Source organism: Alternaria alternata (genome assembly GCF_001642055.1).
Source record: "Alternaria alternata strain SRC1lrK2f unplaced genomic scaffold CC77scaffold_4, whole genome shotgun sequence".
Taxonomy (NCBI): Eukaryota; Fungi; Ascomycota; class Dothideomycetes; order Pleosporales; family Pleosporaceae; genus Alternaria; species Alternaria alternata.
In genome coordinates this window covers 1,322,011-1,334,177 of record NW_017306193.1, presented here as the reverse complement: position 1 = coordinate 1,334,177, position 12,167 = coordinate 1,322,011, and the positions used below count along the sequence as shown (strand labels likewise).

The 12,167-nt window shown below is 52.2% G+C and overlaps 7 protein-coding genes across 7 annotated transcripts; 2 read left to right on the top strand and 5 right to left on the bottom strand.

Moving 5' to 3' along the window:
* Positions 1-581: 581 nt before the first annotated feature.
* CC77DRAFT_1028972 (mitochondrial import inner membrane translocase subunit tim23) lies at positions 582-1,374 on the bottom strand (the record flags this gene model as incomplete). Its single annotated transcript, XM_018526482.1, has 3 exons — positions 582-629; positions 683-1,307; positions 1,367-1,374. The coding sequence occupies 3 exons, from the start codon at positions 1,372-1,374 to the stop codon at positions 582-584; spliced, it is 681 nt and encodes a 226-aa protein (XP_018389515.1).
* A 237-nt stretch (positions 1,375-1,611) lies between these two features.
* CC77DRAFT_1017700 (orotate phosphoribosyltransferase) lies at positions 1,612-2,571 on the top strand. Its single transcript, XM_018524460.1, has one exon. The coding sequence runs from the start codon at positions 1,715-1,717 to the stop codon at positions 2,414-2,416; it is 702 nt and encodes a 233-aa protein (XP_018389514.1). The 5' UTR covers positions 1,612-1,714; the 3' UTR covers positions 2,417-2,571.
* A 183-nt stretch (positions 2,572-2,754) lies between these two features.
* Positions 2,755-3,786, bottom strand: CC77DRAFT_1058582 (translation initiation factor 3, RNA-binding subunit; the record flags this gene model as incomplete). The annotated part of the gene is made up of 3 exons (XM_018528145.1): positions 2,755-2,804; positions 2,855-3,639; positions 3,770-3,786. The coding sequence occupies 3 exons, from the start codon at positions 3,784-3,786 to the stop codon at positions 2,755-2,757; spliced, it is 852 nt and encodes a 283-aa protein (XP_018389513.1).
* A 193-nt stretch (positions 3,787-3,979) lies between these two features.
* CC77DRAFT_957091 (hypothetical protein) lies at positions 3,980-5,373 on the bottom strand. Its single transcript, XM_018535524.1, has 3 exons — positions 5,071-5,373; positions 4,649-5,015; positions 3,980-4,600 (listed from the first exon to the last, which is right to left on the bottom strand). The coding sequence occupies exons 1-3, from the start codon at positions 5,216-5,218 to the stop codon at positions 4,273-4,275; spliced, it is 843 nt and encodes a 280-aa protein (XP_018389512.1). The 5' UTR covers positions 5,219-5,373; the 3' UTR covers positions 3,980-4,272.
* A 1,216-nt stretch (positions 5,374-6,589) lies between these two features.
* CC77DRAFT_1017696 (karyopherin) lies at positions 6,590-10,326 on the bottom strand. The gene is made up of 5 exons (XM_018524459.1): positions 10,003-10,326; positions 9,858-9,950; positions 9,534-9,812; positions 9,345-9,435; positions 6,590-9,294 (listed from the first exon to the last, which is right to left on the bottom strand). The coding sequence occupies exons 1-5, from the start codon at positions 10,123-10,125 to the stop codon at positions 6,974-6,976; spliced, it is 2,907 nt and encodes a 968-aa protein (XP_018389511.1). The 5' UTR covers positions 10,126-10,326; the 3' UTR covers positions 6,590-6,973.
* A 109-nt stretch (positions 10,327-10,435) lies between these two features.
* Positions 10,436-11,197, top strand: CC77DRAFT_1017695 (small nuclear ribonucleo protein E). The gene is made up of 4 exons (XM_018524458.1): positions 10,436-10,528; positions 10,576-10,593; positions 10,646-10,752; positions 10,802-11,197. The coding sequence occupies exons 1-4, from the start codon at positions 10,513-10,515 to the stop codon at positions 10,943-10,945; spliced, it is 285 nt and encodes a 94-aa protein (XP_018389510.1). The 5' UTR covers positions 10,436-10,512; the 3' UTR covers positions 10,946-11,197.
* CC77DRAFT_983251 (nagb/rpia/CoA transferase-like protein) lies at positions 11,075-12,030 on the bottom strand (the record flags this gene model as incomplete). Its single annotated transcript, XM_018536137.1, has 2 exons — positions 11,777-12,030; positions 11,075-11,727 (listed from the first exon to the last, which is right to left on the bottom strand). The coding sequence occupies exons 1-2, from the start codon at positions 11,868-11,870 to the stop codon at positions 11,075-11,077; spliced, it is 747 nt and encodes a 248-aa protein (XP_018389509.1). The 5' UTR covers positions 11,871-12,030.
* Between the last annotated feature and the right edge of the window lie 137 nt (positions 12,031-12,167).

Here is a 12,167-nt window from a genome sequence, read left to right as displayed (position 1 = left end):
CACGTACACCCACTAGATCAAGTATCTCATGACCTGAGCGGAGGGCGTATGAAGCCGCTTGTAGGGTGCGACTCTTCTCAAACGTGTACACATGCAGAATGACAAGAAGATTCCCGTTTTCGCAGAGCTCAAGTATTCTGCATGCATATCTCGCCCCTGGAGTTTAATCAAATATATCATTACTTAATCTCCATTCCATTCCATTCCGTCACTTCGTCTTTACATACATACATACACAATACACAGCACACAGCCTAGCCGTTCCGGTCCACCCTAGGGTGAAAGAAACTGAACAACCCGACACCATGAACCTTTTTCTAAAGCCTTCGTAGCACCCGGGTCTTTCTTCCATATGATGAACGCCAGCCTTATTGTACAAGTTGGGCAGAGCCCGCAGAGTGGTGATGAGGAGGTAGAGGAAGATACGCTAAGATCGCACTCGTGTAAATGCTGGACAAACGTCGAACGTAGTAGAAGTTGAGAAAAGATGGCTGCGTGCCTGTTTTTTGGAATAAGGCTCGGTGAGGCAGCATTTTGTGAGAGATCCATTTGCTTGGGGCAATCGCTCCTAGTTTAGGAGTTTAATCGACTGATTTTAGGTCAGGTTCGAAGAAGACTTTTCGTGTTATCTGGTAGGCTGTCAGCTTTTTACTTTGAATGAGCAGATTATGGTGCGACGTACCGCCCATCCTCCTGCTACAGAGGCGCAGATTCCTGAGCTGATAGCCATCTGCCTTGTCCCTCTTGTGCTCTTGAACAGCGCACCGCTCAAAGCGCCCGCCACCACGCTGTTGCTCATATCGTGCTTGCCCCGGTAGTACCCAATAGTGCTGTTCATGCCATTGTACACCATGGCAATCACACCCGCGCTGTTTCCCAAGAAAGGTCCTCGTCGTGTTATCGCGTTGAGCACACCGTTGATTCGCAACCGTGGCGCCATGCTAGGCGGGTTCTTTTGTAGTCCTTCAGCAAGCCCCCATGCTCCTCCAATAGTCAGCGCAGAGAGGTATGATACACCTGTGCCGTAACATAAGTCGTCTGACCAGCCGCGGGAAGGCAAAGCGGATTGTGCGCCAGGCAGGTCGGATAAGACGGAATCTTCTAGTGACAGGTAGTCGAGAGTGTCTTGGTTGAGGCCTGCGAGAGGATGTAGTTGCGAGGGGTCGAGGAGAAATTCTGAAGGATTTTGGATGGCCGTGTTGGGATCGAAGGGTGTGGGCTGGAAAGTGTCTTCTTTCACAAAGTCGGAATTTTGGGGCGAGGCGGATGCCGTGTCCTTGGACTTGCGTCCGGTGAGAGAGTCCCAGCTAGAGTACCAATTAGTATGGCTATGTTTTCGGGTGTACGGATTGGGAACAAGACATACATGCCCATGTCGAGGAGGCTAGGTGGTGATGGCGGAAAGAAATGACCAAGTGTTGCGCCTGATTGCCCACAGCCGAAGTGGTATTCCCCCCAGACGCCCGAAAACCTAAAACAGACAGGCCGAGCTAAAATAAACAAGCAAGTGACGCAGGTGGTGGATGCGCAAGCAGGAGGGGCGTGTGCTGGGGCGTTGGCGGTGATATGTCGCGAGTTGAAAGTTCTGAGCAACACATCAAATCAGTGACGACGCTTCCAGAAGGGTCCGTGCTTCCGAGCTCGGAAAGAAATGTCTGAATATCCTCACCCACTTCCGAACCCAAAAGCATCAACGGTAACAGAAAAATCAACCATGTCGCTACCAGAATTCAAGCAGAATTTCCTCAAGGACTGCGTGTCAGCCGGCGCGCTCAAGTTTGGCACCTTCACACTGAAGTCCAAGCGCATATCACCCTACTTCTTTAATGCGGGACTGTTTCACAGAGCCGACCTGCTACGCTCCATATCCTCAGCGTATGCGCACACTCTCAAGGCACATGGCGAGTCAGACCCTTCGTTCCAGTGGGACATTCTGTTCGGACCAGCGTACAAGGGAATTCCACTTGCAGCAGCATCAGTCGACAAGCTTGCAGACCTTGATCTCGCCAAGTACGGACAGAAGAGCTACAGCTTCAACCGTAAAGAAGCAAAGGACCACGGTGAAGGCGGAAACATTGTCGGTGCAAGTCTGAAGGGAAAGAAGATTGTTATCGTTGATGATGTCATTACCGCTGGTACTGCAATCAGGGAGGCTATTGATATCATCAAGAGGGAAGGTGGAGAGCTGGTCGGCATCATCGTTGCTTTTGACAGGCAAGAGAAGACACCTACTCCCAATGACGAGGATGGGAAGCCAGGACCAAGTGCGATTGGTGAGGTCAGGAAGCAATATGGCATTCCCGTTCTGGCTATCTTGACGCTGGATGATGTTGTTCAGTATTTGAGGAGCTTGGGTGGTGAAGAGGATCTGAAGAGGCTAGATGAGTATCGGGAGAAGTACAAGGCGAGCGATTAGAGCGCCCTAGATGAGTATCCACCAGGTTACGGTTATGGAGTACGGTTGATGGCGAATGCCGGCTGCGAAAACGCCGTCTAGGATGCAATTCAAGCTGCAAGCACTCCAATTTCACAACGTTCCTCCAGCCCCATGAAGCTGTGCCTGATCCTGAGCGTCAAGTGATACGTTCAAACCGAGCACTTTATCATTGATATTCATGAGAAGCAGCCTCGTCTGAAGTCATTAACGATAGCTATCGTCAAGCATGGAAAATCCATGTCATAGATGTCGTAGCCCGTTAAACCGCCCCGAACGCCAAATTGCAACGTCACTGAGCCATCACAAATCCCTTGAGCTTAAGCCTTCTTAGCAAACTCAACACGCAAGATGAGATGACCGAAACCGACTGAAACCTGTTAGCATCGTTCGATATCACAGACTTGTTCTGAAACTTACATCCATCCATCTTCTCACACGCCTTAGCAGCATCCGATCTGTCTGCGTAACTGACAAAGGCAAAGCCCTTCGCACGGCCAGTTTCCCTGTCCTTGGCCAAGAACACTCTCGTGACGTGTCCGTATCTGGAGAACATGTCGCGTAGATCCTGCTCCTCGGCGAATTCAGACACGTTGGTGACACGGAGGGTTGCGCTATCGTCCCGGTCGAACTTGCCGCCCATCTTCTCACCAGCACCAGCACGTCCACGCAGATGCGGGGGAACGTAGCCTCCAGAGCCAGTACCCAGGCTTCCTCCTGCTCCGACGCCGGGCGCGTCATCGGGCATATCTGCGGGCGCGACGTCGCCCTCGGGAGCCATGGTGTCCTTGAAAGGACATTTTGTGGTGAAATGGTCGCCCTGGCAAATACGACACTTGATCTTTGCATTCTTGAGTTCGGCCTTCTTCTTCGCCTCGTCGCCCTTGTCCTCGTTGCTGGCTTTCCAGTTCGATACCGGTCGGAAGGCGATGTTCTCAGCGACGGAGACGGTGTCTGTTTGCGGGCCCGCGGGCTTGCCCTTCTCTTGTCCGAACTTTGCCCATTGCTTTCGCTCAGCCACACGGGGGTTTACAATCTGCTTGACGACCGTCTTCTTGATGCGCCTGGTGGTCTTGTATTTCTTGCCGTCTTCGCCGATGCGGTAGGAGATGACTGTCTCTGTTCCGTCCTTGTTCTTGATGACTTGGTTGGGTGGGAGGGAGGTGAGGGACTCCTCGTCGTCTTCTTCCGCCCAGTCGGTGCGGCTACAGGATTAATGTCAGCTCACCAGATTCTATAGTAGGGCTGGTGTGTATGCGGAAGGCCGTCTTTTGATGGGCCATGGTCCGGGGGCGGCGGGCGCTCATGGGCAGAAATACGTGCGCGTAGACTCACCCTGCAGGTCTTGACATTTTGGCGGTTGTGGTTGCGTGTTGTGAATATTGCCGTCGGTCGTAGTCGGGGGGTCCCTTATGATATAGCAGAAACGAGAAGTGGCGGTAGCCTGTGGGGCAATTCCAAGGTTCAATGTGTGCGCTCCGCCGCCAAGATTTCGCGCTAATAGTTGCGACTCATCACTCCCTCTCGTCACCTGTATAAGCCATGGAATGCACAACAAGATTCGTTGTACAAATAATCTCTGCTGTCACACTTGCGCAGCTTTGCATATTCATCATGACATCAGCTGATAGTTCTATTCCGGTCTCACACAAGATACGCTTATGAGTCACAGTTGGAACTGGGAGCCACCATTAATAGAGCCCTAACCAAGATGAAGACATCGGCGCAGTAACAATAAGGTTGATTGACCAGATCAAGCATCCAAATACAGCTTAGGAATACCCAAAGTCCACCATTTCCCTGACCTCAAACAGCCGATGACTCGAGACCCGATTCTTCTACCCTTCAGAGCCCAGATTCCATTGCACCCTGCCTCTTCCAGGCCCCTGGAACTGCCCAACAGGCATCGGCTTAGGTTGCTGGATAATATCGCTGTTGGTCCTCGGGACTGTCTGCACAAAAGCCTTCGGTGGGCTAGTAGCCGTCTGAAACGCTGTATCACTACTGCCTCTAGGAAGCTTGGGCTTTTGGATGTGGTGGTGTGAATAAGGCGTGTTGAAGTCATTGACGAAAGGAGTCTGCGATGGTGCCGAATTCGGGGGTGGTGGAAACTGTGGCGACTGCTGCACCAGCTGCGGTGAACCTTGCGTGTAGTCGATGAGGAGGCTGCTTCTCGTAAGTATGCCGATGCCGATATTGTGAAAAGAGTCTTACTCCTGTGGTTGAGCACTGCCTCTACGACTTGGCTGGACACTGCTTGCTACGCTACTATTTCCACCCGCTATGCTACCAGCTGCACTTCCGAACATTGCTGCATGGTGTGACTGTGGCGTGGCGGGCAACCAGCCACTACTCGTGATGCCCTCGGCATCCATAAGTCGTTGGAGCAGATCTTCGGTGATTACAAGCAAGTGCTCCAAGGCAGCGAGACGCGAGTTCTCCTTTGCAGAGCAACAATGCACGTACGATCTACTCGAAGGATTGTGTTCGACGATGCAAGCTCCAATTTTTCGTGAGGAAGTCGGGGCGAAACTTATCACGTCTAGACAACGATTCGGTCCATATATCGCGCGCGCGTTCGCTACATCAGGTCAGTTATACGGATCCAACAACGCGATGCTAAGGATAGTGCCAACCGAGTACTCTTGTCCGGGTGCTTTCCAAGGAATCTTCCGAGTCCTTGTCCTCCATGCGATGCAGAATTTGGCTCGCCGTTCGTTCTAGCGCCAGGCTCTCGTAACTGCCGCTCTTGCCGTGCTTCATTTCTTTCAGTGTCTCGATCATAGCGGTCAGCCGTCAAGACCCGAGAAAGGGTTGACTTCCTAGACCTGTTCGACTGTCCTGATGAGGATGCGTTGGAGTCGCCGGTATTTGTGCGCCTAAGTGGTCCAAATTTCTCGAATGCTGTCAGTTCTTTGGTGAAGTTTTTGAGAGACGATGTTCGGAGAAGATCTTTCTCTGAGTTTGTGCGACTCAAAGCTGGTGAAGCCCCAGCTGATCTTGATCCGTCAAGCTGACGAGAAACCCTCCGCCGGTGGAGCCGAAGCTGCTGAAGTCGCTCTTCTTGATGTGCTGCTTCCTTCGTACGTTGCTCTTGTCTGGCAAGGTAAACGTCCCGAACGCTACTGTATTTGTCGAGGCGATGGGGATTCTTGCTATGGTATGGATTGAGCTGAGGACCCAGTGCGATCTTCTCCGCAAGTGTTGGTGGGAGAGCCGGCTGCGAGTGTCTTCTTGGTCTAGTAGACGTTTGTGACGCGCTTGAAGTGCTCGACCTAATGGACGTTGGTCTATAACCGGATCCTGTGGAGTTAGCTCTCGCGAGGCCGGGTCGCCCGTATGGGGGATCCAGGATGTTTGTTTCCTGGATGGTTCCTAGCTTTAGGTTCTGCCGATATTGTTCTTGCCAATACCAGGCGGGCGGTGCGCAGATGCCACAGGTGAAGGGGAACGTTGTTACGTTTGCGGATTGACTCTAGTGAAAAGTTGGCGTCAGCTCCTATTCCAGGTCGTATTTCTTTTATTCCGGAGCCAAAGCCATACCTAACGTGCAGTTATCAGCTTCGAAGCCAACAGACTTTAGATGCAGATGCAGGTCTGTCACCGTATGGAGTAGGAACAGGAAGGGCTGTAAGCAGCGCAGTGTCCCGAGTGATGATGAATGTCGAGAAGTATCGTCAACAGCAGTGGGTCAAAGGATAGGATAAAGACAACACTATGGTAGGAGGTAACGGGTATGAGTCGAAGTGTCGGTGCTCAAATAGGATATTGTTTGATAGGCGCAAGGTTGTGTCGGTAAGCGATCAGCGATGAACCTGTATGGAGAATCTTGAGGAAGCTGGTATGGCGTTTGTTGTTTGCTGGGACAGCAGAAGCCCGTTGCTTCCCAATCTGCCATACATCAAGCACTCTTACCACCAAACAAGAAGGAAGTGCGTTCGTCAAATTTGTACTTAAATGAAGTAACGAACGTTATTACAGAGTATGGCAATCACAGATCGCGGCGCTTGCAAATGAGCATGTCCATAAAATAGACCGTGTTATGGTGCCGTCAAGTAAATGTGTTCGCAATGCTCCTTGCGACTAATGGAAGCCTGGAGTATCCAGTGGTCCAGCCGATGTTTCGATCATTCGCTGTTCAAATGTACAGCTTATCTGCTATTTCACAATACTGATATGGTGACTGCAATGAAGCAAGCCAATGATCACCCTGAACACTTACACAAACATGAGAATTGTAAAGTATAGAGATGAACGGTATCTAAGCATTTTGAACAATAACCCGCACTTTGTCCCACCGATGGTATCCTGCCCTTTCATATTCCGATCTTCCATGCAAATGCCCACACACAAACGCTTCAAGTACAATTATGCTATTCGATATACACTACACCACGCACCAAACATACGACTGTCCTACTGGCCTATGGAGGCGCTCAGCTTGCTCATTTGAAGTAGGAGCGCAGAACATCTTAGCTGCTCTTCAGTTTCTGGCGCGTTCACGTTTCGAAACAGAAGCTTTGGTTCGGAATCCAGCATCTAACCAGAGAACCTGAACCGCGAGGCTTCCAGTCTGCCGAGACCTTCACGGGGTGCCACATTGCGCCGGCGATAGCTAGTAGTGAAGTCCTGAAGAATGGTCCTGATCATTCTGACATCGCCAGTTTGGATACGCTGTCGGATATTGTTGAGGAATCGCTCACTCTCTTGAGGCGTGATGCTGCCCTGTGGTAGCATTCCAACGGTACTGGCAACCCATTGAGCGACTTGCTCAGGCATGAGCTCGAAGAGATCAAGGAGTACACCAGAAGAGTCGGCGAAGCAGCCTTCAGGGAAGCTGTACATCATTCCAGTCATGATACGCTGAACTAACTGAACGCCAGCACCAACAACGAGTTGCTTGACGCGGTTTCGCAGTTGCTCGGGGACGTCGTGACGGGTGTTGTCGAAGCTAGATGAGGGCGATGAGTTGCGACCGTAACCGAGCAAATCACGTAGGAAGTGGAGTACTGCGATAATAGGGTCTTCTTTAAGCAGTGTCAGAGAGCTGCAGGCTGCGAGAAGAACAGTGTCCATGAGTGGCGACATGATCGACTCTGAGGGGAAATAGAGTGCCATGTCGGCAGCAAGGCGGAAGTAGTCTTCGATAAGGTCTGGAAGCTCTTCGGGTGGCAGATCGCTCAGTATGCGCAGGAAGGTCTTCGCTTGCTGCTCATAGAACTGGTAAACATCATTCGCCAGACTTGGGTCAACGTCATCTACACCTTGTGAGAATTCCCGTACGATGGATGCAGTCGCCCAAAGGAAGCAGCCCTGCCTCGACTTATCGAAGCCCTCAATCAGCTTGGTTGCAAGATCAGGCAGGAGCGGGCGCATCGCTGTACGGTAGGAGAGCACCATGTATCGCCAGCACCGACATACACGCTCCAGGATAGGTATGCTTGTGTTGAAGTGTGTGATCATATTGGCAAGGGTAGGGAAGATCTCCTGGCAATATTTGACCGCTGGATGTTCCTGTCCAGGCGCAATCTCTGGTCTAACCATCTCGAAGAAAATGGTCAGTAGGTTGATCTTGTCGGCGATGAGCTTTTGGTCCGCCTCGTCCTTTGCTTGTCGCGCAATTTCGATCAAGTGGGCCATGACCGGGTCGAGATACAGCTTGAGTGTTGCCAAAAGCTGTTCGTTGGGTACCTTGGCGACTACTGAAGCAACACCTTCGGTGATCTCCTCTTGGCTGCTGATTGGTAATTTGTTCAGATTCTTTGCGTAGAACTGTTGCAAGGGGCCGACAAAGTTTACCAGCAGGCTTGCGCAGTCGTTGCAGAAGAACTTGAATGATAGCGCAGCGGCTCGAATAACGTCCTTGGTAGAATGGTCGAAGGCGGCCATGATGTAATCCAATTGCAGCTGTAGCGTATCAGGATGTTGTGCGGTCCATTCGGTATATCTTCCGAGGGCCATCACAGCTTGGAATCGCAGCTTGTGATGGTCGGGTATACCCGCGATGAGTGGGATCAGACGAGGCAGCATAATGTTCTCATCTGGAGGTACCATGCGACCCATAGCTCTGACAGCGAACAGGGGCGCTTCCAGTTTTTGCCACTCGGGCACATTGTTCGGACCAGCTTGAGCGCCGTAAGTCTGGACCCATTGCTGCATGAGATCATAGGGCTTTTGAAGACACTCCACGACACCCATAACCTCGCAGCAGTCCTTCAGCACATCGCCCATCTGATGACGGAACTCACGGAACTTTTCTTCCTGATCACGATCGCCTTCGAACAGATCCTTCTCGTCACCAGTTTCTGGCTTGGGAAATTCGAGATGGCCGATCATGATGTCCACTAACTTGGAGTAGATGTCCATGCACTGGTTGCGTGCTTCGGCGTACTTGTCGATGGTGAGATACTGCTTCAGGTCGTACCAGAATTTGAAGGTATGAGATATGGCATCCCTCTCCTTGTCGAGCGCTGCCGTGGCGAGTATTGCTTGAACCAGGGCGCGGAAGTCAGTCGGTAGGCGCGCGATGAGAATGACCCACGATTCTCCTGCTTCAGCGAATATCCTGGCGATACCTTTGAATTTCTCAGAGTCTTCCTCTTGCGCCGCTTCAGCGAGCTTGGTCTGGAGGTTGATGACCTGGGGATAGAGAATCATTATCGAGTTGAGAGTCTCGTCGACATCTCTGGTCTCAGCAATAAGGGCGCTCAAGCACTCCACAGCGGCCTCGAATGGATCATCTAGGGACAGGTCTTCGACGATAATCTTGAGCAGAGGGGAGTTGATGATGGCATCCAGAGGTATCTCTCGTATCCAGGACGTGATACAGTTGAGCAACTGCGGGTTCTGAGCGGCAGCGGCTATAGAGGGTCAGTAGGAACGAGCTTGGCAAGGGGAAGTTTGAGCGTACGTGAAGAAGTGCCGTATCGGATGAGGAGTTCCAGGGCTTGTTGGGCGTTGTCGTCGATCAATTCGGTCGTCCTCATAGTCAACTCGTGTTCCTGACCACCACATATTAGACTACAACTCTACTATCATATGTCGACACCTTGGGGAATTGCCGTGGGCTGAAGACGGGGCGCGGCTCGTTCGGACGTACTGTGAGAGCGATCTTGCGTCCGTGTGTGACTTCTTCGGGGAGAACACGGAGAAAGTCCAAGACGCAAGGTAGCGTTGCTGGATCTGAACCGAGGGCGTTGACAACGTCTTTGAGGACATCCTTCCACTCGGTCATCTGTATGGCCAGATTCGCCAGACACACGCATAGCTGCAGACGTATGGGCTTGGGTCCAGCATGGAATATCGCCAGATTCCGCATGATGGACGCTCGGAGCTCTGGAAGCTGTGCGCGAGGCACTTGGTGGAGATCGTATACAATCTGGCACAGTCAGCATGTGTCCACGCTGCAGGAGCAACAACCCACCTTTCCCTTGAGTGTCGTGGCAGCAAAGAGCTTGGCGGCCGCGTCTGCTGAGTTTGCCTCTAGCATAGCCAGTGTGGTTGTCCATGCCTCTTCCTGTGACATATCAGCCCCTCACGCCTCGTGCAAATGTGCCCATGCTACATACCGACTTCTGGAACTGTTCCAGAAACTGATGTGCCTGCTCCTTCTGTGCGCGATCCGCCTGTGACGCCATGGTATTGTGCGCCGCCAGCACAGGGTCGAAGACCTGCTGTCCGTTGGCAGCCATGGTGAGGCAATTCGAGGAGGTAGTGGGGGGAGACGGATGCGGATACTGCTCGGAGCAAGGCGGCGGGGCGAGTGTTATATTGCGCGCATCAACTGACGGGTCAGGCGAGTGTAGACGACGGCAGGTGCAAGCGGTGGGGAGGGGACAAAGGCGGCAGTTGTGGTGGTGGTGGTGAGTTTGTTCGGAGACGGGCAGTTGCGTTCGGTCGCATAGTCAAAGTAGCACGAAGATCCCCACGTTGGTGCCAAGGCGTTTGTGACCGCTCAGGTCGCGCCAGAAATGTTCCTTCCACCACAGCTTCTCCCCCGAGCCTCTCCCCACATTGCGCCCCGACTCGGACCCTACCACTACCAGATACTACCGGAGACTCGCGATTAACCTCTCACAATGACTGGACGTGGTGGTCAGTATTCCTGCCTTGCTGCACAGGCATTAGCTAACTCGTCTTAGGCCGCGGCGGAGGAAAGGGTACGACCACTACCACATGCATGCGACGCGACAGCAGCTAATTGTGTCTTAGTTCTCCTTCCCCCCATCAACTTCATTTTCAAGCTTCTACAGTCACGAGCGACCATCTCGGTATGGTTGTACGAGAACTTGGGTATGCGCATTGAGGGAAAGCTTAGGGTACGACTGCCTAAATATCTCATCGCGACAGCTGCTAACAACTGCGCAGGGTTTTGACGAATTCATGAACCTCGTTATCGACGACGCCATCGAAGTCACTCTCGCCAAGAAAGACGCGCCAGAGGAAAGGCGCAAGGTCGGCCAGATCCTGCTCAAGGGCGACAACATTTCTCTCATCCAGCAGCTCCAATAAGCGCAAAAGCCTATTCACTCTCCGCATAGTCATAGAGACATACCATGGGCACAGCGCATATATCAGGCTTGGAGGGAGATGACGCCGCGTAACACGGACAATCTCGTTTGAAAGGTTCATGGGAGGATATTAAGATCCCACGCGACGGAGCTCGCCATCACCGGTGATCAAAGCGTCCAAACGGAAATCGGAGGAATCCATGGGAACCGACTCGTTTGGCGGCAGGAACTGCTCAGTTAACGAGAGGCCAACTTCAACTTGGTTAGTTAGCCCTCCAAATACACAATGCCAGTAGTTCTTACCGCGAAAAGGCATGCGTGAAACTTGGTGACAACGCGTCAAGAAATAGTCGTAGAAGCCTTTACCGTGACCCAGGCGGCCGAACTGCGAGTCGAAAGCCATACCCGGCATGACGATCAGATCGAGACCAGCACTCACACCTTCGGTCTCCCCATTCGTGATGCCGGTACCGCCAAAGCAATTTGCACGTGATGATATGGAATCTTTGCTTGGGGTGGGAATCCCCCATTTGTCAGATTCCAGTGACTCGAAGTCTTTCATCGACTGTAGCTCTACCATGTCCATGATGGATTTTGGTTGGCCTTGTTTGGGCGCGTCCAAAGTGTACGTGTAGGGAATGAAGACCTTCTTGCCCTCGTCTAGTGCATTGCGCACAATCTCGCTCGTGGATATTTCACCGCCTGGCATAGATAGGTAGACACTTATCGTGCGTGCAGCTTGGTACTCTGGCATGGACAGCAGAGTCTTGGTAGCAGTGGATGCTTTTTAGCATAAGTAGAAGCAGCTGCAACAACAGACACCATGACGTACATTGAGCAGCCGCAACGGCTTCGGGAAGTCCTTTGAGAATGCTCCTAATCCTGTTGCGCAATTCCTTCTTGACAGCTGCTAGTGACGCGGCCATAGCGTCGTTTAATTGCAAGCGTAACGGCGTTCCAGCGAGAGTACCGATGTTCCGGAAGTCGGATCTGGTGCTACAGTGCTGTGGCAAGATGGCAATAGTGAATCGTAGAGGCAGTGTTCTCAACAAACAACAAATCGTCTACAGAACCGTATAGCAAAGCAAGCGATGACGGGAATCGCTAAAAGATCCGCTGCGGGTGCGGGCGATGATGTCGGCCTTGTCCACCGGAAGCCGGTGCTGATCTGCAACTAGCCGCGTGATCCCTGTCGATTCGATCCAAACCAGGAGGCGGCGACA